Below are 23,264 nucleotides of genomic sequence, written 5' to 3'. Positions count from 1 at the left end.
TCCACCAGGGGCCTCTCCCTGCACAGTCCGCAGGAGAACTGCTGCTGCCTGCCTGGAGCACCTCCTGCCCTCCTGCTGCACTCACCTGGGGGGCTGCAGGGCAGCTTCTCATCCCTCTCTCCCAGCTGCTGTTGCACAGCAGGGTTTTTGTTTTGTTTGTTTTTTCCTTTTCTTCAATCTGCTCTCCCAGTGGCCCAACCAGCCTCATTCCCTGGCTCATCTCTGGCTATCAGTGGGTCCCTTTTGGAGGATCTGGAGCTGGCTCTGCTCTGACATGGGGCAGCTGCTGGGCTCTGCTCACAGAAGCCACCCCTGCAGCCCCCCTGCTACCAAAACCTTGCCACATAAACCCAGTACAGTCAGCTGGGGGAAAAGCTGCTTTCCACAGACAGGTCTAATAAAACTTCAAGTAACTTGTGGTATTAACATGCAAAAAACCACAATTAATAAATAATACCAGTTAGCTTAGTCCTCCTGGCTCCAGAAAAAGCCTGAAATGAAGTCCAAGAGTGACTAACCATTTACGTGCCATCTGATGTAACCCATCTTGCCACATTTTGGTTGCAAATCTCAGGAAGATCTACTTACTTTTCAGTTCTATCTCCTGGCTAGTATTAGCTGTTTAAAAAACCATGAGCCTGTTCAGGATGGCATTTGAAAATGTCTGCCTTCGAACAGCTGAATGCCTCCACAATTTCACAATGAAGTCTTGTTGACTTTAAGCGGACTTTAAATTAATGTTGAATGTTAAGTATCTTCCTGAATTGAAGCCTGGAAAATTTCTGCAGTCCAAGCTTTGTAAGAACAAGATGAGTTTGCCAGTTTAAAATAAAAGTAATCATAGAAACATATTAAAAATATTTTTAACTAAATTTTGATAAAGTATCCAAAAACTGTTTCATTCAGATCCTCATCTATGCCACAACTCTGGATTACAAACCAATTTATACTGTCCTTATAGTACCAGTGACAATGTATTTCTTCAGATTTTGCAATGGCTTTTCCAACAAGTGTTAGTGCCAACCCCCAGCTGAAGTCTATTTCTCTTCCAAACTAAGCTGCATTAAGTTTTTCAAATCCTGATGCATCCCTTGGACTGTGCCTCTTGCCCAGTAACCTTTAAGTCAAATCAAAGTACAATACTATAATTAAGATGAACTATTAAGCTGATACTAGCCAAAGCAATCAAAGTACAATACTATAATTAAGATGAACCATTAAGCTGATACTAGCCAAAGCAATGTATGTTGATGCAATGACAATCTGACTTGAGTGCTTAACCTGCTGCCTTTTATTTATTTTTGCCAGCAGTACTAAAGATTCTGTGCAATCTTTTTCAAAAAAAAAAAATACAACAACATATTAGTAAGCTTTATCATTCTATCCCAATTTCAATACAGGCCACTGCATTTTGCCCCGAGACATTATTCACACATTCTGCTACCAGGATATCCTTCTCTCACCAACCAAGCTTGTGCTGTGATTTTGCTGAATGCTGCACTTAAACAACTGCTCAGACATAGGGTTCCTGCCTGTATTTGACTGTACCCTGAGCCTCCTGATAGAGACTGTCCACAGCGCTCCGTCTGCCTTCAGAGGCAACCATGCACAGCTACCAACCTCAGCTTCTTCACTTCAGACAGTGCTAAGCATTTCACTTCCAAAAAGGACCTTGTCTGATGCTTTAAATCTGGGCTCACTGCCTGATCATACAGCAAAAAGTTGGTACAGCTAATAAATGCGAAGTGAAAACTCACTGCAATTGAATAAATCTTACCAGCTGAAAAAACTCCCACTCGTTAGAAAGGTTTTCTGTATGTTACTCAAAAGAGGTCACCCGAACAAAACCAGCACAATGCTAATGCGTATGGATAATTTAAAGCAGTAACAAAGACAAACAACAGTTTAGGACCGCCCTAAATTTCTCTAACAACAACGAAACAGTAAGAAAAAAGAATCCTCTCAAACAACAGAATCTATACTTTTGCACTAGGCAATTTTTGAAATTTTACTATTTTTCAACCCAATTAAGTGCATACACTTGTTTATTTTAAAACACAGAACAGAATATAGGAGCAGCTGCATGGCCTATCAGTCACAGAATCACAGAATTTCTAGGTTGGAAGAGACCTCAAGATCATCGAGTCCAACCTCTGACCTAACGCTAACAGTCCCCACTAAACCATATCCCTAAGCTCTACATCTAAACGTCTTTTAAAGACTTTCAGGGATGGTGACTCCACCACTTCCCTGGGCAGCCCGTTCCAATGTCTAACAACCCTTTCGGTAAATAAGTTCTTCCTAACATCCAGCCTAAAATTCCCCTGGTCAACACCATATGAGCCCAAAGAAGGAACAACAACAACAAAAAAACAAAACACAAAGACTACATGAATTACTAATGCGTAAGTTTTTTTCTTTCCCATACATTAGCTACTGTTTTTGTTGAATTCCGATTTATCATAGTTTTTACAGTATCTTGCAATTTCAGATTATCTCACAACTCACAGAAGAGTTATAGTTGTTTGCTACACTTTCTGAAGTTAAAAATCCACATAAAATGACACCAGTGGCAAAAGCTTTTTAACCCTTTCTGCAGACAGGTAGCTCTGCTTTGTAAAACTAGTAACACTCCAAAATTCATCAGATTACTTGTATTCCAGAAACTTTCTAATACTTGAAATTCCACATCATCTCCTCACCATTTCCATTCATACATTTATTCCTGATCACTATAAATCTCCTTATTTTTATGTAAATATTGCTTTGCACATTGAACATAATTTTCCTTGTAACTTGGAATCTGAAAGGAACCGAGCTGTATGTGGTACAAACAAACAACGAGAACATAAAGCCTAACGATGCTGCCTCAATTATTATGGAATGACAATTCACGCGCTTGCAAAATTAAGGAACTTTCGAACATGTAACTGCATCATGGTCATACGACAGGCAGGAAGGTAAGTGAAACACATTAAACTCCCTGAATTCCTATCATATCCATTTGGCTATTATAATAAAACCTAAGAATCAAAATAAAGCACAAAAAGACCAGACAGATTTCTAACAGCAGCATACAGGCCAAATAACCACAGCAATCCCAGCTCCATAAATGAAGGCCCTGCCAAAGAGCCAGATGTAGGTAGTGGAATACCTCCTGCAGCTTGGCATTGGGGCTATTTATGTTACATGTGCAAGTGACAAGGAAAGCATAATGTTGTATATTTTATCTGGCTAGATGAATGTTTTCTTTGAATTTTTCAGTCCCATCTAACTTCTCCTGTGAAGGAATAAGTAAATGCAAAGCACTGATACACTCAAATGCAGGTCTCTAAAACATATTTCATTAGCACGTTTTCTTTTATTATACAATTATTCATTTCCATAATATAATTAGCTTAAGATTTTCGACTTTTAGAGAGATAACAGATTACCACTGTTCAGCATCCCAATTGTCTCTGTAAGAATACTTGCTTTGTAACATGGCCAACTAGAGACATGCTGCTCCAGTTTCAAAGGCCATCTAGTGTCCAGGAGAAGCTTTTCACTTCCCACCTAAACTAATGTGATGCCATTTAAAATTCCCCCCTACCCCAGCCAATTCTTATAAAATATTTCTTTACATGCAAATGTAAGACTTTAATTTATTGTCTTCAGGAAGCTAACAGTATTATAAGCATTCAGTTTTTATAAATTCATAGATTTATGCAAGTCACCAGTTTAATAAATATGCAGCAGTCAAACAAATGCTAAGGGTAAACAGAAAACCTAGATACACTGCAGAAGACAAATGCATGTCACTGAGTTTAAGAAATATTTACAAACATCCCACATAAGAACTCCATTTAAGATGTGAACTTTGAATTTTAAGTTTGAAGTACTGTACACAATGTCGCAATAAACAGTGTCATAGCCAACAAGCACAGCTGCAGTATCACTGCTGGTACTGAGGCGTATACAAAGCCCTCACTTCACTGATCACACTGCCAGGCAGCTGATCACAGCATTTCTTAGATGTTTCACTCCAGTGTTCATGAAATGCTTTGGATCAGACCTGCATGAGGTCTGAAGAGCTACAATGTACGTATCCTTACATAAGAAGTGTCGTATTATTCCCAATACGGTTCTTCAAATTATTTCTTTTGAATTTTCCCTATAAATTGTTAGCTTGTCCTGGAGCAAAGCCAATACTTGATGTGGCAGCAGAATACTACCACAAGACACGACCATGGTCTTGCCACAGATAAACACTGTCAGTCAGCAACTAAAGTCTAATTTAAACACACTTAAGGATGAGTACAGACTGTGAAGAGTCATTGGGTTGCATGCATTCTTGGTCTATTTTCACATGAAATATCCTCTAAATGTTTTGTATTTAAAAAGGAAAATTAGTATTTTTATCTTATACTGTTCATCTCATAAATGATTCTGTTTACTGCCTTTTCAGCAACTGGCTGAATAGCTAGAGAAGCTTCAGAAGCATGAATATTTTCATTAGAGTTCTTTCCAATCTTCTTAAAAGAAACCTTAAATTCAGTCCTTGCTCCCCAGTAGTGTGACAAATTAATTAAATACATTAACTTATTTAGATCAGTGGAGAAGAAACAAGAAATAACAAAAAATTAAAAGGTTTCCATTATTCTTTCCGTTTTGTTTCCTTATATTTCAAAAGAAAAAAAAAAGGGGCTTATAGTTTCCATAAAGGAAATATTCTTTACTTTCCCCTCAAAATCTAGACAAAAAATATAGATCACAGAACCACAGAACTGAAGGGGTTGGAAGGGACCTCAAGAGATCATTTTGGTCCAACCCCCCTGCCAAAGCAGTTTCCCTAGAGCAGGCTGCCCAGGTAGGCGTCCAGACAGGCCTTGAATATCTCCAGAGGAGACTCCACAACCTCCCTGGGCAGCCTGTCCCAGTGCTCCGTCACCCTCACCATGAAGAAGTTCCTTCACATGTTGGTGCAGAACTTCCTGTGCTCCATCCTGTGGCCATTGCCCCTTGTCCTGTCCCCACAAACCACTGAGAAGAGGTTGGCCAAATCCTTCTGTCTCCCACCCCTCAGGATTTATACACATTGATGGGATCCCCTCTCAGTCTTCTCTTCTCCAGGCTGAACAGACCCAGGTCTCTCAGCCTTTCCTCACAGGGAAGATGTTCCAGGCCTCGTATCATCTTTGTGGCCCTCCGCTGGACTAATGATATCCAAAAAATATAAGTGATTTATTATTTCCCTCTTCTGACTTAATTCATGCAGATTGAGTCCTACAATTTTCAAACTAGTGAAATCACAAATGCAAAAATACCTTTTAAATGGTTGAGACAAAAAATTGAAATACTCGCTTTTCTTAAACTATTTATATTCATTTCAAATAAATTAACTTAAAAAAAAATCTTCATAGAAATAGAGATTAGAAGTACACAAAATTAAGACTTCAAAACAAGCCATTTTTTGTTCTCTCATTTTGTATCTCCTGCTGTTAAATGAGCTCCAGTATTTTTCAAATTTTACTAGCAAAAATTTATGAAAATTTTGACTTCAAGATGGCAAACACTGTTTGCGTATAAGATGGATCTAATGCACAAGTCTATTATGAGTGAACAAATAGCACGGACAGTAAGTAACTGCAGTACGTATTTTTCCTCCTTCTTAAATTTATCTTAACAAAACAGAGAAACACCGGCTACTGATTTTTTTGCCACAAGACCTAAAAATACGTATTTTTATTAACATATCCTGATACTGACTTTAAAATGATTCCCACAAATTATGCAAACACTAAAAATATTATAAATGCAGTTTGACCACAAATGACCTACTATTTTTTACCAATGGTACAAGCTCCTGAGTAATGTGTTGAGCAGTCTCTCAAGTGTTCAGTTTTTTAGATATTTTCATAATGATTGTAAGCAGCCTGAGAGGGTTTATACACACAGTAGAATATTTCGCATCAGTATGATAATTTTTGCCACAGAACTTAAATAAAAGCAACAATGAGTGCAATGTCTCATATTTGAAATATAAAGAAGGTCATAATACTCTGTAACAACTTCCATTACAGTTTGGGGAAGCCCTATAATCTAATACTTATTTCAACCACAAGAGTAGTTTTAGACACTTTTGATTCACAAACTTCTAAAATTTTCCTGCAGACCCTAAGAATTTCTCCAGTCATTTTTAGGTCACTGACGGTAATCTTGTTTTTTGAGTTATCTTACTGAACCTCGTTTCTCAGTCTATTACATTGAAAAGACCATTAACAAGCCTTTATTTTACCAGAGAACCAACATTTTAATTATCCTTGTGAGAGCTCAGCAAAACTTTTCTTATGCACCAATATTCTTGAATTGACTGCCATCAGCAAGGAACAAACAGATCACTGTAGTATTAGAGTATCATTAAAAAAGAGGATAAAACTCTGGCTCTCTGAGATCCCTGAGAAACTGGAAGCAAAACAAAAGAAAAAGCAACAAAACAGCTTTTCTCTCTCTCTTACCTTCAAAAGCTGTTTGCCAATTGTTGGACTCATTTTTTCATCCACCATGAGAATTACTATTCCTCTGTCATCCATACCTCGGCGTCCTGCACGACCTGACATTTGAATGTATTCACCAGAGGATATCTAAGATAAAATGGAAAAATGTAACGAACACTAGAAAGACAGCAAGAACTTATGAAGTGCCGTTTATGATTATAAAGTACATGATCATGACATATAAAAATTAACAGAAGAGTTGTATAAAACACAGTCATCACAGATCAAATTCATTCTAATTGATCACTAAGGAACTAACATAAAAATCCATGCTTATGAATACTCTTTGTCAAAAGGATGATTTAATCAGTGTTTTCATAGCTACATTTATTGATACATTGCTACAGTGATTTCCTTAACACCTAGCACCATCTCAATACGTGCTAACCCCTTTTTACTCATGTCTCACACTTGTAAATCTCAAGTTTGAAGTGCATGGTGGAGATCATTACAATATATTGCATCTGTAACATCCAATCACAAAAACTATGTCAATTTAAAAGCAGGAGTTCCAAATAGCTTATACCAAAAAGGTAGCTAATTCTTTATTGCATATTTCTTAAGGACATCCAATCAGACTGAATGACTCATGAAGCTGAACAGCCCAAACTGAGATTGAAGAGATGTTTGTTGCAAAACATATGTTGTTACATGTCCCATTTACCTTATTTTCCCATCTCTGAAAGAGGAATCATTTAGAGGAATCAACACTTACAAAGCTTTTGTGATGATTTGTACACCCTTATTATTATTTACATATGAATTACAGATCTTGTTTTAACATTTAAAAACATTTAAATTATTTATGTTTCAACTATTTAAGAACCCAACTCTTCCTTCTCACATCCCTGTCATTCCGTGGGCTACCCAAAATACTCTGCTATAACAGAACAATCAATACTCTCCTAAAGTAGATCATCTCTTCTCTCAGGTGTGTCAAAACCTCAATTTGGTGATCATCATGAGAGTACTGAGCCCACTTATTCTCCAGATCCCTCTGACATGGAAGAAAATAGTTGGTCTCACAGTTCGGGACAAACTGCAAGAAGTCTTAGACTAATCAGCACTTAGGCTTATTCAGCACTAACCTGTTTGATGCCCTTTTGCTTTATCTATCTGTGGTGTTTTACCCATATGGGATGCTGAACTCCACAACTACTCTCCCGCTTCCCTCCTCAAAGGGAAAAGAGGAGAAAATACAATGGAAAGGGCTCAAGGGTTGAGATAAGAACAGGGAGATCACTCACCAATTATCATCACGGGCAAAACAGACCCATAGTAAGGAGATTAATTTATTTTATTACCCATTACTAACAAGCTAGAGCAGTAAGAAACTAAAAATTCAAACTAAAAACGCCTTCCCACCATCTACCCTCTTCTACCTCCCCTCCCCAAGCAGTGCAAGGGAACGGGGAACAGGGGCTGCGGTCAGTCCCTGATGCTTCTTGTCTGCTGCTCCTTTCACGGTCACTCTCTGCTGTGCCTTCTGTTGCGTGCCCATCTCCAGCCCTCCTGCTGGTTCCTGCTCCTCACTCTCCCAGCTGCTGTTGTGCAGATTTTTTCCTTTTCTTCAATCTGCTCTCACAGAGGCACAAACAGCATCTCTTACTGGCTTGGCTCTGAGCAGCAGCAGGTCCCTTCAGAGCTAATTGAAACTGGCCTTTATCTAACGTGGGGCAGCTGCTGGATTCTTTTCACTATCCTTGCAGCCCCCTTGCCATGTAAACCCACTATTAAATAATTTCATGCATACTCTGAGGAATCTTGTCTTTGGAATCTGTAGGCTAATTATAAATCGATTAGTAAACAACCAGAAAGATTTTTTGAAAGAAAAAAAATATTTTCTATGACACTGAAGTGCATATGTCAACAGTAAATCTTATCTTAGTAAGAGTTTAAATAATGTAATTGAGTCATTCCCACACACAACCTCTTTTTCACATACCCATCGGAAATCTTTTCCATCAAACTTGCAGGCACTTGTAAACAGCACAGTCCTGGCTGGCATATTAATTCCCATAGCAAAAGTCTCTGTTGCAAATAAGGCCTAAATAAACAGACTAAAGTTAAGCAAGCAAAAACAAAGACTAAGAAAACATGTACATAGTCAAAGATTGCACAAAACTCCAGATTTTACTACTTATGTACTGTCAACATAACAACACAGGCACATTAAATGTTTAAAAATTGGAACAAAACCATTCTTTCCCCCTCCCCTCATTTCTTCTAGGAAAACAAGGTTAGTCATATGGGACCATGTGCCAGAAGTAAACACAAGCCCTGCAAATGCAATAAATGCTAAAAGCACTTGCAAGATTTCAGAAAACACTTTTGCCCCTCGAATCTGCTTTTTCATAACCATATATCATACAACAGTTGAAAATTTTGAAATTGCACAATATAAGTTTTAACACTTCAAAACAAAATCTGAACACTTAAAACTAGAGCTGTAATTATGTACTATCATAAGATATTTAAGGCAACACATTTTAGACTAAGTGGTAAAAAACAGCTTCAAGAGGTTTTTTTTTCCACATAAAGATGGAGATAATTATGCACACACGCTTCTCAGGGAAAGGGAGCTGCAACTAATTACATCAAATAACCTGTGTCACTGGAAGACTTAAAAGACTTCCAGAGAAGTTGTATGCATTTGCAGAACCCAGTATCTAGATCCACAAAACAGAACCCTGCCCCTTATATGTATGTAGTTCTTTTTATGACTGCCTACTTACTTGTCTATACAATGTTTTAAAAAAGTTTTGGTAAATACTAATCCTGAATAGAAGTACACTCAAACCACAAAGCATTTTTCAGAATGGCGTTTGCAGTAAGTCTTTCTTTCCCCTTTTTCACCCAAGAAGCAGATCTTCACTATACCCTAGAACACCTTCTGAGCTAAGATAAACTCATTCGGTTTGTCAGGATTACTGACAGTGTATTCAGAACAGATTAAAACCCAAATGTGAACACAAAACTATACCTTTATTAGGCCCTCAGAGAAAAGAATTTCTATAGTTTCTTTCAAGATAGGAAGCAGACCGCCATGATGGATACCAATTCCACGCTTCAGAAGAGGAAGTACGTGCTCAACCTGGGAAGAAACACAAAACCAGTAAAGAAATTTTAATATTCTTTCCAGAAATATAAAACCTCTGCTCTTAGCATACATGTATTTATAATCAGGAAATGGTGGATTACAGTAATGTTGTGGTTTAAACCAGCAGGCACCACAATGCCATTCGCTTATTCCCACCATACCCCGCCACAGCGGGATGGGGGAGAGAATCGAAGGGAAAAAGAAGTAAAAGCTCACGGGTAAAAGCCCACTACAGCCAGCCACCGCACATTAGATGTTCAGCATAACACCACACAGTGTGGGACACCCCTTTTGGCCCGCCTAGGCCAGCTGTACTGGCTGTGTCCCCTCCCAGCTCCTGGTGCACCCCAGGCCCTTGCTGCAGGGCAGTTTGAGAAGCTGAAAAATTCTGGACTTTGTAAGCCCTGCTCTGCAACAGCTAAGACATCAGTGTGGTATCAGCATTATTCTAAATTCAAACCACCGCATCATGCCACCTACTAGGAAGAAAATTAACTCTATCCTAGACAAATCAAGTAAAAATATGCCACTTCAGTATTACTTTCTACTTAAAACTAGGAATGGTAAGAACGGTAAAGCCAACAACCAACTTTTTCAGCAGTAGAGTAGTCATAAATTGGCTTAGGCCTACTGTGAAGCTACATGCTAATTTGTGAATGCAGTTAATATTTAAATTAATCTCTATATATATTTTTCCAGTGATTTGCATATGTGTATTTTGTATTGATACTGTATTGAATGCAGTGATTTCATTTATTGATCTGTGTAGTAACAGTGAAGTGAGCACCTACGAATGCTGCAAAGGGAACTTGGCGCTGCCAATGACAGAATTTATCTCTGTATTTCTAAAAACTTTACACTTTAACATAGCTATGTAAGTTTTATCTTCAACGAAGGAAAAACAGAGACAAAGGTAAGATTGTCATTAACAATCTCACTATGAACATTTGGTTACCACCTCACACCTAATTCTGAGAATATGCTTTTCAGATGTCAATGTCTAGAGAGACCAAAACAGATCATACGGGTACAATCCCTCTGTTATATGTGCTGCTTTTTCAGTACACTTGAAACCTTATACATTGGTTTCCTATTGTCAGTTCTTCTCAAGTTCAAAAACAGAACAGACATTTTGAATCTGAAGTGAGCAGGCACAGCCAAAAATTAAGTGGATGTTTTCTTCAAGGAGGAATTGCCATGCTCATAATAAAGATTGCTATAGTAATAATTGATGGACGCAAGTAATGGGGAGGGGTGCAGAAGAAACTATAGTTTTCAGATGTACTGAATACCATAATATTCTGTTCATTTATGTGATTGTATTTTTCTACTGTAAAGATGAAGTTACTATACTTAGTGATTGCAGACTAAATTACAATGCAGAAGGATCACTGCAGTTTTTGAAAGGCTCAGCAGTCAGTATCTGATAAAATGCATACTGAATTCATATTTGAACTGTTTCCAGACAGTTTTAGCTCCAGTATAAGCTTTCATGTGTACTTAAAAACATACTTGGAAAAAAAACAACAGAAACACAGGGTAGGAACTCCCTGGTTAATTCTATCACATGTGATTTGCTGGAATCACAACTAGAAGGAATCCTAGTCACTGAATCCTGTTCACAATGCAAGAGACAGAAAACCTCAGAAAGATCAATAAGAACATCCAATTTATGATTTCTGTACCCACTACACAAGACCCCCAGTCTCGAAAGCTGCAGAAAACAGGAGAGCAGTAGCTACCCTCATTTAGTCTACACTCACCTGAGGAAGCTTTTTGTCTTCATCTGATAAACAGTCAATTGCATTATTGAATACTTCTTCAACCATCTTTTTCTCTTCATCTGAAAAGGCAATTTGTAATTTATTAGCCTTTTAGATTTTGTAATAACTTGTGTAAATAAAGCGTTATTACATTCTTAGGTTTGTAAAATTTTAAAATAGTGTAGAAGGCTGTGAAATCTACACAAAACCACCTACGCTGTGGTCAGACAATCAATCAGTGTGGGCCTTAAAGAGCCTAACAGTGACTGTATGCTTAGGGAAGAGGAAGAATAGCACAAACCTATAAAAATCACCAAAATTTCAGCTACCATTAAGCTTAGTATTTCTCAGCTTCATGTATGTTCTATCTATTTCATAAACCTCCACGTTTGTCTTCTATCTGACAGTGCCCATCTGCACACTTCTCCGTTAATACTTACACACTTTCCGTACACTGAACCAGAGCGTGCAACGACTGGGGAGCAAGTGAGCAAGCAAGAACCCTGAAGAGTTCTCAAACAAGAAATAGTATTCTGACTTACAACAGAGCCCCTGCTTTTGTTACTACTCTTAACATTCCAAGAAGCCAGGAACTTAAGCCCATCTTCCAAGCGTGGTCTTAATCCAAAATGAAAAAAAAAAAAATCTTCTTTGTTTACTGTTATGGTTTTTCTTTGATGAGATGGGAGACAAAGTAAGGAAAGAAAAGTGGATTGAACAGTTGAGCAAGAACAGTCTAGTGGTTTGTTATACAGCTGTTTTAACTCGTAGAAAATGCTCAGATTTCTAGATGGACTTTTCTATAAATTCTTCTGGTATTATCACAGTGAACAGGATTTTGGAGAAAGAAAAGTTTGTAATAGAGGAACAGTTAAACATTGTGATGATCAAATACTCTGTGTACCCACAGTTTCCTACTGAAAATAGGCTGATGTACTGGAATGGTAAATAAGTACCAATTTAAAAAGTGGTAAATATTTTACATGTGTTGTTACACAAAAGGACTCAAATGAAGTAACTACCCAGAATAATATTTCATTTCAAATTACAATTTTTTGTTGAATAAAACTATATGTTACTTATCAGTACCTGTATTGAAGTCTAACTTTGTCATCTGAAGTGCATAGGCTTCACAATCTTTTTTACTGAAGCTGAAAATAATTACAGGTTGGAAATTCCTTTCCATGATCATCTTCACAATCTTAAAAACATTTGAAGGACCTGTAGAGAGATCACACGAATTTCAAAGTTATTTTAGCAGAAAATTATTCTGTTAAGTAATAATTAAAATAGAAGCACAACTTAGCTGCAACTTTTTTTTTTTTTTAAAAAGGAAAGTTATATAATGCAAGAAGTTACATAAGAATGAGATTCAAACTCACCTTTTGTTCCTCCTTTCCTGCCTTTCTGGTCCCCTTTTGCTAAGTCTCCTGCATCTCTAAGCACTTGCATTGCTGTGTTAAAATTATCTTCTCTGAAGTCTCCCTAGATATAAAACAACCTTTGTAAACAATTACTTCTTACATATCCCACTGAAAAATACGTACTAATTTACATATCCAGTACTATTACCACACATTTACATGCAGAAGGACAAAAAAACAATGCATAAGCTTACAAATGACATTATTAGGTTGAGTGTCGCAGCTCAGAATTTTCTTTGTGTCTCTGAAGTTACTGTTCATTGTTTTATCTGCTATACCATCAACTAAGTTAGACATGCTCAGTGACTGTGGTGGTTTCACACTGACAGACATCTCCATCACACTACTTTCTTACTCCTCAAAGTAAAAGGGGGAAAAATACCATGAAAAAGGGCTCAAGGGTTGAAATAAGGACAGGGAGATCACTCAGCAATTACCACAGGCGAAGATTCAGCATTAGGAGTTTAGTATTATTTATTGCTTATTGCTAGCAGATGAGAACAGTGAAAAAATAGAAGCTAACTAAAAACCCCTTCCCCTCCCCACACACTCTCTTCTACCTCATCCCTCAGAGCAGTTCAGGTGAACTCCTCTGCATCGTGGGCTCCTCTCCATGGGCTGCAGGGGCACTTCTGTTCTGTACCTGCAGCACCTCACCTCCTGCCCTCCTTCTGCATTGACCTTGAGGCCTGCATGACTGGCTCTCACTATTCACTCTCCCAGCTGCTGTTGTGCAGTATTTTTTTCTGTTTGTTAAGCATCCTCTCTCAGATGTGCAACCAGTGTTGATCACTGGCTCTACTTCGGCCAGCAGTGGGTCCTTTCTGGAGCTGGCTCTGCTCTGACATGGAGCAGCTGCTGGGCGCTGCTCTCAGAGGCCACTTGTGCAGCCCCCTGCTACCAAAACCTTGCCATGTAAACCCAACACAATGGCACAATAGCAAAACTGACTTACAGGAATGTCTACATAAAGATATTCTGCCCAATTAAGTGCAATATTGTTGTTTACAGCATAAGCTATAATTCAATAATGAATTGTAAACACTGTTACTTCTGAATCACCTGAAGACACAAAAACATTATGCCCCCTCAACTGAAGGAAAGTTTAAATGGCGCTACCTTTAAAAACATAAAAAAATAAAAGAAAATTAAGTGAGAAACAGTACCAGCAACCTCAGAAAGCAAGAATGAGGGTGCTTAACCCATCTCAGCAAAGCACTGCTCATCTGAATACATGACATTAGAGAATAAAATCAGTGTCTTCTATATGACTCCAAAATCAACATCTCAGAGATCACCGTTACCCATTTGTACCTCATTTTATTTTAACATAAACATCCTTTGCATAGTCAATCCAAGTTCTGCAAAAAAATGAAACTCATTACTGGTATGTGAGGAAAAAGAAATTTCAAACTAACTGACTATGCCTTACATTTTCATCAACAACAAGACGCAATCCATCTCCTCCTGCTGGGAATATATAGTGCTGCAGTGGAGTAGGTCGATAGTCTGTGTAAATCACATGGCAGGGCTATAAAAAAGAACAGCATATACGTAAATTATTTCATATTTCTAGATGAACTGGAAAAACACTGGCTTGAGGGAAAATCCAACACATTTGTTTTAAAATGCATCCTTCTAAAAGCCAGAATCTAAGACTTAAAGAAATTTAGTTAAGTTTTCTTTCCTGAATATGGATTTTGTACTAATGATGTTGCTTAAAAATGTGAAAGCTTGCTAATTCTTCAGAGTAACACAAGCTGACAACAATCTCTTATAAAAAAGAAAAAGTGAAGATAGGTAATGGTCTCTTCTATATTATTACACACACTTGAAATATCCTAATATCTTTTAAAACCAAAGGAAGAACTATCAATTTCTATTTTGTAAAAAAGCCTGTAGTATTTCTTGCACCACCTAAAAAAGTCACATTGTATATTTTTTAAAACATTACAAGTTTTAACATGTGAGTAACGCTTGTTTAGAAAAAAATAAATGAAACACTTCCTTAAAAATATTAAATCTTATATAAATTTGCTTTAAAAAAAAATCAGCCAAGTGCTCTGCAAAACAAAGTCAAAGCTCTGTGCCAAGTTTGAGTAAACATCTCTCATGCTATGCTCCTTTAATCACAAGCCACATGAGAACCAAAGCTTGGGGTTATTTTTAAAATCAGAGCAACCTCTTGTGGAAGTTCCTTCCCCAATTCTAATTCATATATTCTTTGCTGCAAAACCATCACTGAAAAAAAAACAAAAACAGAATAAAAATTAACTGAAAGGTTCTGGAACAGGACATATTCATCATATTCCTCTTTTCTCATTTTGGCTGCATGTATATATATTATTTCCTAGGAATTTATGGTTTACTTTTCATTCTTGCATTCTAGTAGCAGCACATATCACTCATATGAACTGTGCTATGCTAACTGAGCAAGGCAGTGGTCCTGTCCTTAAGCTCAGTATGAGAATCCTCTATGTGAAACAGCGCAATACTTGCTAAGTGCAGTTTAAGCCTGGGATAACAGCAAGGGTCCTGCATACGGGCATAGTTTGAAAACAAGAGGTCCCAGAACTATGAACTCCACTGACGGTCAGTCAAAGAAGACATGCAGCTTTGACAGCTGTTAAAAAAAAATAATAAAAAAAAGCTGTAAACATAAGGAAGAAAACAAGCAGAAGCTAAGAAAAAGACCTGAGCAGCAGGATAAGGCACCTGCTTTCAGCCTGTGATAATACTATCTTCTGGAATTGTGCACAATGTAGTCCATGGGCCAAAAAACACCCAGACACTGAAGAATTCATTGCAAGACAAGATCTTCTGTTAAGAAAAGGCTATTATCATAAGAATCACTGCTGTGGAATCACTCTAGGAGGGACATCTGCTCTCCCTGCCAGTTCCAAGGACCTATGCTGTGTCTCTCTGCCTTCTTCTGCCCTGCCTGCCTGCTTCCAGGACCCAGCTCCTCAATCTGCCTGCCTCATGAAGTTCAGCTTTGCCTCTCTCTTCCAGCCTGTTTCAGGAACCATGATGTGCTAGTCAACTGTGTGCAGTTCTGGGTGCCACAAAATAAGGAGGACTTAAAACTACTAGAGAGTCCAAAGGAGGGCTACAAACATGTCAAAGGGTCTAGAGAAGATGAATGAGGTCGCTTGGATTGCTCAGCCCAGAGCAGAGCAGGCTGAGGGGAGGCCTCATGGTGGCCTGCAGCTCCCTCACGAGGGGAGCAGAGGGGCAGGCGCTGAGCTCTGCTCTCTGGGGACAGTAAGAAAACAGGAAGAGAAACAATCACAAATTAGTGTGAACTTAGCAAGCATATCCAAGATACAACTGAAAGCTCATAAAAATGGTTGACAACTACTTGTCATGCTGCTGTCAGCCCACTGACAATCACACATCTATTTTAATGCAAACAATGAAATAAAAGTTTGTCTTTGTTGAAACAGAGATGAATATAATGTTTACAGATTGCAAACAAGCCCTCTGAAGCCTCTGTGTCCTGAAAGGCCTGCCTCTGAAGATCATAGTATTTTCACAGTGTTTCATAATTCAATGTTTGTTGAAATCAAGCTGGTGTCTAAATAAATGGTAAGAATAAACTATTAAAGAAAGAAACATTAAAGTTGTATGTAGAACTAACAGTCCATACAGGCGCAAAGGCTAAGTGTACTATCAAAGAAGGCAGGAGTGATCTACACCATCAGTTAGAAGCTATAACATGGCTAAAGAGAGGCTTGTAGGTCTAGGTTTTTTTTCGAAACAAAGACACAGTATTATGCCACAAGATCACAAGGATAGAGGTCTATCACATCAAAATTACCTGTTTGTGAAGATGACAGATCCATTCAGCAAACTGACGAGCATTTGGAATGGTTGCAGAAAGGAACACATAGTGAACATTGTCAGGGAGCAAAATAATTGTCTCTTCCCAAACTACACCACGTTCTGAAAATGGAAAAATCATATGGGAAATGTTATTAAAGTCTGTTTTTCAGCTCTGAAACCAAAGAACAGCATACTTAAAGACACAATACAAGAAAAACTAACAAATGCCTCATATATAAGTACACACACGTCCTCAAGATTGCTTTTGTCTCATCAAAGATAATGCAGATTGCTACGCACAATAACTATTTCACAAAATTCACTAGAAAACATATTCTGAATGATTTATGCACAAAGATATCTGATTTCAACAGAAAATAGAGATTTAATAAAGGAAGCAATCTTTGCTTTTCAAAAAAACGGATATGAAATGCAAAATTGTATTTAAGTTACCTGAATCTCTCATGTAGTGGATTTCATCAAAAATAACCCACGCAACTTCTCGCATAACCTCAGAACCTCTGTAGAGCATACTTCTCAGGATCTAGAAACCAGAGAAAAAGGATCTGTCACAAACTGAGATTTAAAGTTTCTGACAGAGATTCCAAAAGCATGAATTTATAGAGATTTACCTAATTTTTCAATAATCTGAAGTTAAATCAAGCGCAAGGGAGAAATAATGAACTTTCAGATTTTTTTTTACCCTAACTGGGCTTTTTATGATAATTTTCATTAGTATCAGACCTTTCCAAAAATAAGGTACAAAACCACAAATAGATCAAGAACTTGTGTCTGATCTTACCTCTGTTGTCATCACCAGACAAGAAGCTGTAGGATTAATGGTGACATCCCCAGTCATCAAACCAACATCCTGAAACTCTTCATACATCTCACGGTACTTCTGATTACTCAAAGCTTTAATTGGACTCGTAAATATCACACGCTGTTTCTCCCTCAAAGCCAAGGCAATTGCATACCTGTATTCAAACATTGAACATATTACAGTTGCCAGGAAGATATACACAACTATTTAGTTTCCTCTTACCTTTTTGTTGAAAAAAAAAAAGTAATTCAAAACACCAGTAGAATGACACAAAGCACTTCATATCTGTTTAAGTTCAGTGCAATCTAAGCTTAACTACTTGTGTCTCTTTGGAGAGTGACAAATGGCCCAAAAAATAACTGATTTAGATGGACTTCAGAACACGTCTAATTTTAACTAAAAATCTAATCATAAACGTTTTGTGTCAAACTACTACTATTTGAACCCATGTTACGTATTTTCATGTAGATCTCACTTCTCATCTCAGGTTGGCAAAGTCACTCCAAACCCTGGCAAAAATGTATGTGCTTGTTTAAACATTCCTTGCCTGATAAACAACAAGATGCTAAATAAATCAAACTGATACTTCTGACATAAACGTTAAAAAACAAACAAACAAACAAAAATGACCTTCTTCATTAGTTACAAAAATGGGCTAGGACACAAAGGTATTTTTTCTAAATTCATGTAAATCTGTATTGCAGAAATGTTTCTCTCAGTCTGTAGAAAAATGTCTCAATAAGGACAGATTGTTTAAAAATAAAATTAAAAGCTTAAACATTACTCAAGCGTTTCAATACCCACTAAGCTAGATGAAAGAAATAGTTATTTATATTTTAGTGCAGTCAATTCAATTCCAAGCTGTTTAATCTAGGAATTGATGCACAACAGCTACTGATGGTTCAACAAAATGACAGTAAAAGCATCACACATTTTCTTATTAAGAGCCTGTCAGAAAATTACTTACTCTGCACATACAGTTTTACCAGCTGATGTATGAGCTGACACTAACACAGACTGGTTATTATCTACACAAAGAATTGCTTCTCTCTGAAAGGCATCGAGACTAAACGGATATTCCTAAAAAAGAAAGAAAAAAACATTACATATTTATAACATAGACTACTACCTACATTGATTATTCTCTGACTGGACGAGCGTGCAAATTACAGGCAGAAATTAAATCACGCACATAGACATTTGGAATTTCAATTAACCTTAATCCAGTATTTTGCAGTGGCTTGTTATTTACATAAAATTATCTAACACACACACACCCCTAAGATCTTTGCTGATATCTTGTTGTATGGAGTGAAAAGCTGGCCTGAACGACTGGATTTTCTCTAATTTTCTAAGTCAGGACAGAAACTATCACACAGCACCAAAGCCTTTGCCCAATGTTGTAGAGCAGAAACAAAACCACAAAAGCCTCTCCACTCCATTCAACCGCTTTATTTTACTCTACCACATTTAAAATACGAATATCAATCTTCCTTATGACAGATCATCTTTTTAAACCTTTGTCAAGTCTTACTGGCAAAGTACCACACTTTTCCTCTACCCTTACCTACTAACTAAAGCATATGCAAGAAGAAAAATTAACAGAATCTATCACATACTTTTGCAGGTTTTCCAGTTCTCGGCTTTAGACCTTTGAACTCTTCATTTGCTGGAAGTGCAACCTATAAAATATATTTTAAACAAAAACAATTGCAGAATTCTGTGTGTCCATTCCAGTGACATATCAAGCTATGAAAAGCTGAGGAAGGAAATGCAAAATGCATGAAAACTTGCATTAATTTCTATTATCCTGGTTCTACGAGCTCATGTGTCAAAGTGTCCTTTCTCTCAGTATCTTTACCCTCCTGACAACAGTACCCCTTTTCCCATTTCTCTGACACTTCTTGCTGTCTGATTTGAAATATTTCTGGTTTACCTAACTTAAAACATAAACTCTTCTGGCCAAGATGCAGTCACAGTTTCTGGCCAACGGAGGTTAAAAGCAATTGCACAGCTCACATTGATCACACTCCCTTTCCAGGGACAATGTGCTTATACAGGTTAAGTTCCTGTTCCTGACTAATATCTAATATTCATTCATACTAAGTATTTAAGCCCTCTTCAGTTACTAAGTGATGACAAACCTCTGTCAGACATCTCTACATAACAAAGACTGTGCAGATGCGTTGGCTTTAAAACCTGTAACATGAATTGTACAGACAGTTTCTGTACTAAAAATGCATCATCATACAGGGTCCTTTAATGTGACCCTAGTTAGCACGGGTTAGTTCTGGAAGACAGGTAAGCACAAATACAGGCTGGGCAGAGAACAGATTGAGAGCAGCCATAAGGAGCAGGACCTGGGTGTGCTGGTTGATGAGAAGCTCAGCATGAGCCAGCAACTCGCGCTTGCAGACCAGAAAGACAACTGTATCCTGGGCTGCATCAAAAGCAGTGTGGCCAGCAGGGCGACGGAGGGGATTGTGTCCCTCTGATCTGCTCTTGTGAGACTCTGCCTGGAGCCCCGCATTCAGCTCTGGGGCCCCCAGCACAAGAAAGATGTGGAACTGATAGAACATGTCCAGATGAGAGCCACAAGGATGATCAACGGGCTGGAGCACCTCTCCTACAAGAACAGTCTGAGGGAGTTAGGGTTGCTCAACCTGGAGAAGAGAAGGCTCCAGGAAGACCTTGTAGCGGCCTTCCAGTGCCTAAAAGGGTCCTACAGAAAAGCTGGGGAAGCATTACAGGAAAGTCAGGGAGTGTAGTGATAGGACAATGAGTAATGGCTTGAAACAACAAGATAGGTTTAGATCAGATATAAAGAAGAAATTCTTCACTCAGAGAGGGTGGTGAGGCCCTAGTGCAGGTTGCCCAGAGCAGCTGTGGCTGCCCCATCCCTGGAGGTGCTCAAGGCCAGGCTGGATGGGGCTTTGGGCAACCTGGGCTGGTGGGAGGTGTCCCTGCCCATGGCAGGGGGGTTGGAATTAGATTATCTTTAAGTTCCCTTCCAACCCAAACTATTCTATGATTTTAAGACAGAATGAAAAACAAACTGAGCATGTAAGTACAGGGAAGTTAAAATTGACATATTTAATACTCATAGAAACTCTTTTTAACAATCACCTTGAGATGAAGTACGATTAAATGTAATAAAATAAAAATCAGCATTAATGCTTCTGATTTTTCATTTTATAATTGTATCATTTCCATTAACATAATCTGAAAATAGATAATTCTCATTTTCTTGCTCTCACATACAGTCTCTTTTCCCATTTTACCAAAATGTCCTTTGAAACACTAAACAGCTTGACATGAAAGTCCTTCTTTCTTGAAAAAGATTAGGAAAATACTTCCATGCACTGCTGAACAGTAACATTGTAATATGAGTACAGATTTATTTCAATAACAAGAACAGCACTAAGAATGTGCTCAATACTTTTCAAATACAAAAATATATAAATATTATCATTGAGTTTTCCACAGCCACTCACTTTATTGCAAGTATCATTCAAACTGCTTCTAGTAAGATATCCTGTTGAGTTTTAAAGTGCATTTTGTGCATGGATAGTGTCAGGTGCATACGTCAAACTATGCATAGGCCTGTTCAATCTTAAATATACTATCAAATGACATATAATTAGTAGAGTAATAAAGATAAACAATATTATAATACTAACAGTAGTGCATGTACTTCTACAAAAAAGCCTAGACTTCCCACGTTCAGTTGCACTGCACTCACCTCATGTGTGCAACCTTCAACAGTTTCCACAGCTTGCACCTTTACGTGAGGCATCAGGTCTGCCAGACTAAAAAAATATGAGTTAGGATTGCCAAAGAATATATGTAAGAATCCCATTTTCTTTATAAACTGGAAAACGTCAAACTTCACCTCTACTTTAACTGCAGCACTTAAAAAATGATGTGCAAACTTAAACTGGACATTTGGTAGAGGTGCCTACCTGTACTAAGCACATCTGTAAGTTAACGTTTTGCTATTTTGTAAGTGTGCTTTACCTACTACTTTAGAATTTTTAGTATTTTAAAAACTTGCATCACAAAATTACTCTAGGGTCACATTATAAAAGTATGTTCATATGGAGTTTGCCAGTTACATGTGGATTTTTTTTTCTCAGTATACAAAAGCAAAATTCAAGACCTGTATTTGTGCTACTGAATAACAGCAGCCTGAAACAACCTAAGGAGCTGTCTTAAGAAAATAACCCTCTTTTTCTTTACACTTCTCTCATGGCCACAAGCAGCTACTGTCTCACAGTATATAACAGTTGTTTTCTCACACAGTATTAGCATACTTTAGGAAGCTACAGTGGGCAAGTACACATTTTATTGAGACCACTCGCATAAAAAAATTACTTAAAATGGTTAACTCTGGTTCTGCTTTGCTCGTGTACTGTTCTCACAGAAAATCTTACCTTGAACTTGAAAAAAAAAAAAAGACTACATAAGAGCAATGAATTCTGTCTGACAGAAGTAAGTGATACGTCACCCAGAGAAAAGTACAAGTACTCAGCAAGCATACAGCATTTATTTCTGTAGTTGAGTCTTTTACGCCTTGAACTAGGAGGTACAAATCTATATTTGGTAGCTCCATGTGAAGTTTTATTCCATGAACTTGCCTAATTGTTTCTGAACCCACATCATCATCCAAGTTCTGAACAATCTTTTAGGATAGACTACGCTGACAAAGCTCCTGCACTGTCTGTTTTTTCACAACCCCTCATAATACCCGCCAGGAAATTCTAGAAAGAAAAGACAGGTGCGCAGATCCTAAAGCACAAAAAACGGCACTCTGGCTGCCCTTTGGTTGCCTTATCTCCCCAGCTTTCAACATGTCCAGGCTTTCCCTCTTCTCCACGTCAGGTACCTTCTGTTTGTGTACAAATTCAAAAGCATGCCTATGCTTCCATCACAAATACACCCTGCAATTATAATCTTACATGCCTCAGAAGTCATTTTTCCTGTCCCTTTCGTCAAATTCATGCTCCTGTGTCCGAGGCTGACCGTGTCCTCCCGGGAGGTGGCACGCAGCCAGCCTGCCTCCTCACCGCTTGTGGCCCGCCGCATGCCTGCCACCAGCACCAGGCTGCCACCAACAGCCCCTCAACAACACACCAGCGCTGTGCAGCGGTTACCTGCTTGCTGTCTGCAGGGTTATTTTAACCTCCTCCAGAGCTCGTCGCCGGTGAAGCCGTGCTACCCGCACATCCTCACGTACGCAAAGGTAGTTTAAAATAAGCAGGCAAACCCATCCCCGTATGAAAACACTGGCGGGGTACATCTGTTGGCGACTCGCAGGTGACACTCAGCTAAGCAGCACGCCTGGCGTGCTGTTTTTTACCCCCTCACGCAGCAGGCTGCGTACTTACTTCGTGTCTTCCGATACAACATCCTCCAGTTTGGGTTTCTTCCCCGAGACCGCATCTTCTCTCCCGTCACTCTCAGCCTCCCTTTTGGCCTTCCCTGGCGCCGCTTCCTCCGGTCGCTTTCTGCGAACACACACACACACACACACACACCTCGAGGCTTGCTCTTCACGGGCACCTTCCCAAAAACCCCTCACGGCGCCCTCCCCGCCACCCGTGCTCCCCCTAGCCACCCTCACCCCGTCCTCCTGGCGGCCTCAGCAGCCGCCGCCTTTCCCCTGGCGGCCGCCGGCTCCGCCTCGAACACGCTGAAGAGCTCGTCCCCGAAGGCGTCCGCCATCTTCTGCGCTCCCCGCTCCGCTCCGCTCCTCCCCGCTCCGCCTCCTTCCTCTCCCCTTTCTGCCCGCCC

The 23,264-nt window shown here is 38.7% G+C and overlaps 1 protein-coding gene across 1 annotated transcript in view; it reads right to left on the bottom strand.

Annotated features, from left to right (window-relative positions):
• Nucleotides 1–23,256, bottom strand: part of MTREX (Mtr4 exosome RNA helicase) — a 45,836-nt gene extending 22,580 nt beyond the window's left edge. The window contains exons 1-15 of the mRNA XM_068667869.1: nt 23,095–23,256; nt 22,859–22,978; nt 21,214–21,280; nt 19,091–19,153; nt 18,439–18,551; nt 17,451–17,625; nt 17,102–17,192; nt 16,644–16,768; nt 14,256–14,354; nt 12,782–12,884; nt 12,489–12,620; nt 11,400–11,479; nt 9,520–9,630; nt 8,482–8,583; nt 6,498–6,623 (exon numbers count right to left, since the gene is read on the bottom strand). Coding sequence (XP_068523970.1) covers nt 6,498–6,623; nt 8,482–8,583; nt 9,520–9,630; nt 11,400–11,479; nt 12,489–12,620; nt 12,782–12,884; nt 14,256–14,354; nt 16,644–16,768; nt 17,102–17,192; nt 17,451–17,625; nt 18,439–18,551; nt 19,091–19,153; nt 21,214–21,280; nt 22,859–22,978; nt 23,095–23,195 — 1,608 coding nt within the window. The 5' untranslated portion in view covers nt 23,196–23,256. The remainder of the gene's footprint in view (nt 1–6,497; nt 6,624–8,481; nt 8,584–9,519; nt 9,631–11,399; nt 11,480–12,488; nt 12,621–12,781; nt 12,885–14,255; nt 14,355–16,643; nt 16,769–17,101; nt 17,193–17,450; nt 17,626–18,438; nt 18,552–19,090; nt 19,154–21,213; nt 21,281–22,858; nt 22,979–23,094) is intronic.
• Nucleotides 23,257–23,264: the final 8 nt, after the last annotated feature.

This window comes from Anas acuta, chromosome Z (genome assembly GCF_963932015.1).
Source record: "Anas acuta chromosome Z, bAnaAcu1.1, whole genome shotgun sequence".
Classification (NCBI taxonomy): Eukaryota; Metazoa; Chordata; class Aves; order Anseriformes; family Anatidae; genus Anas; species Anas acuta.
Note: the sequence above shows the minus strand (reverse complement) of the source record. Positions and strands in the feature narration are given on the sequence as shown.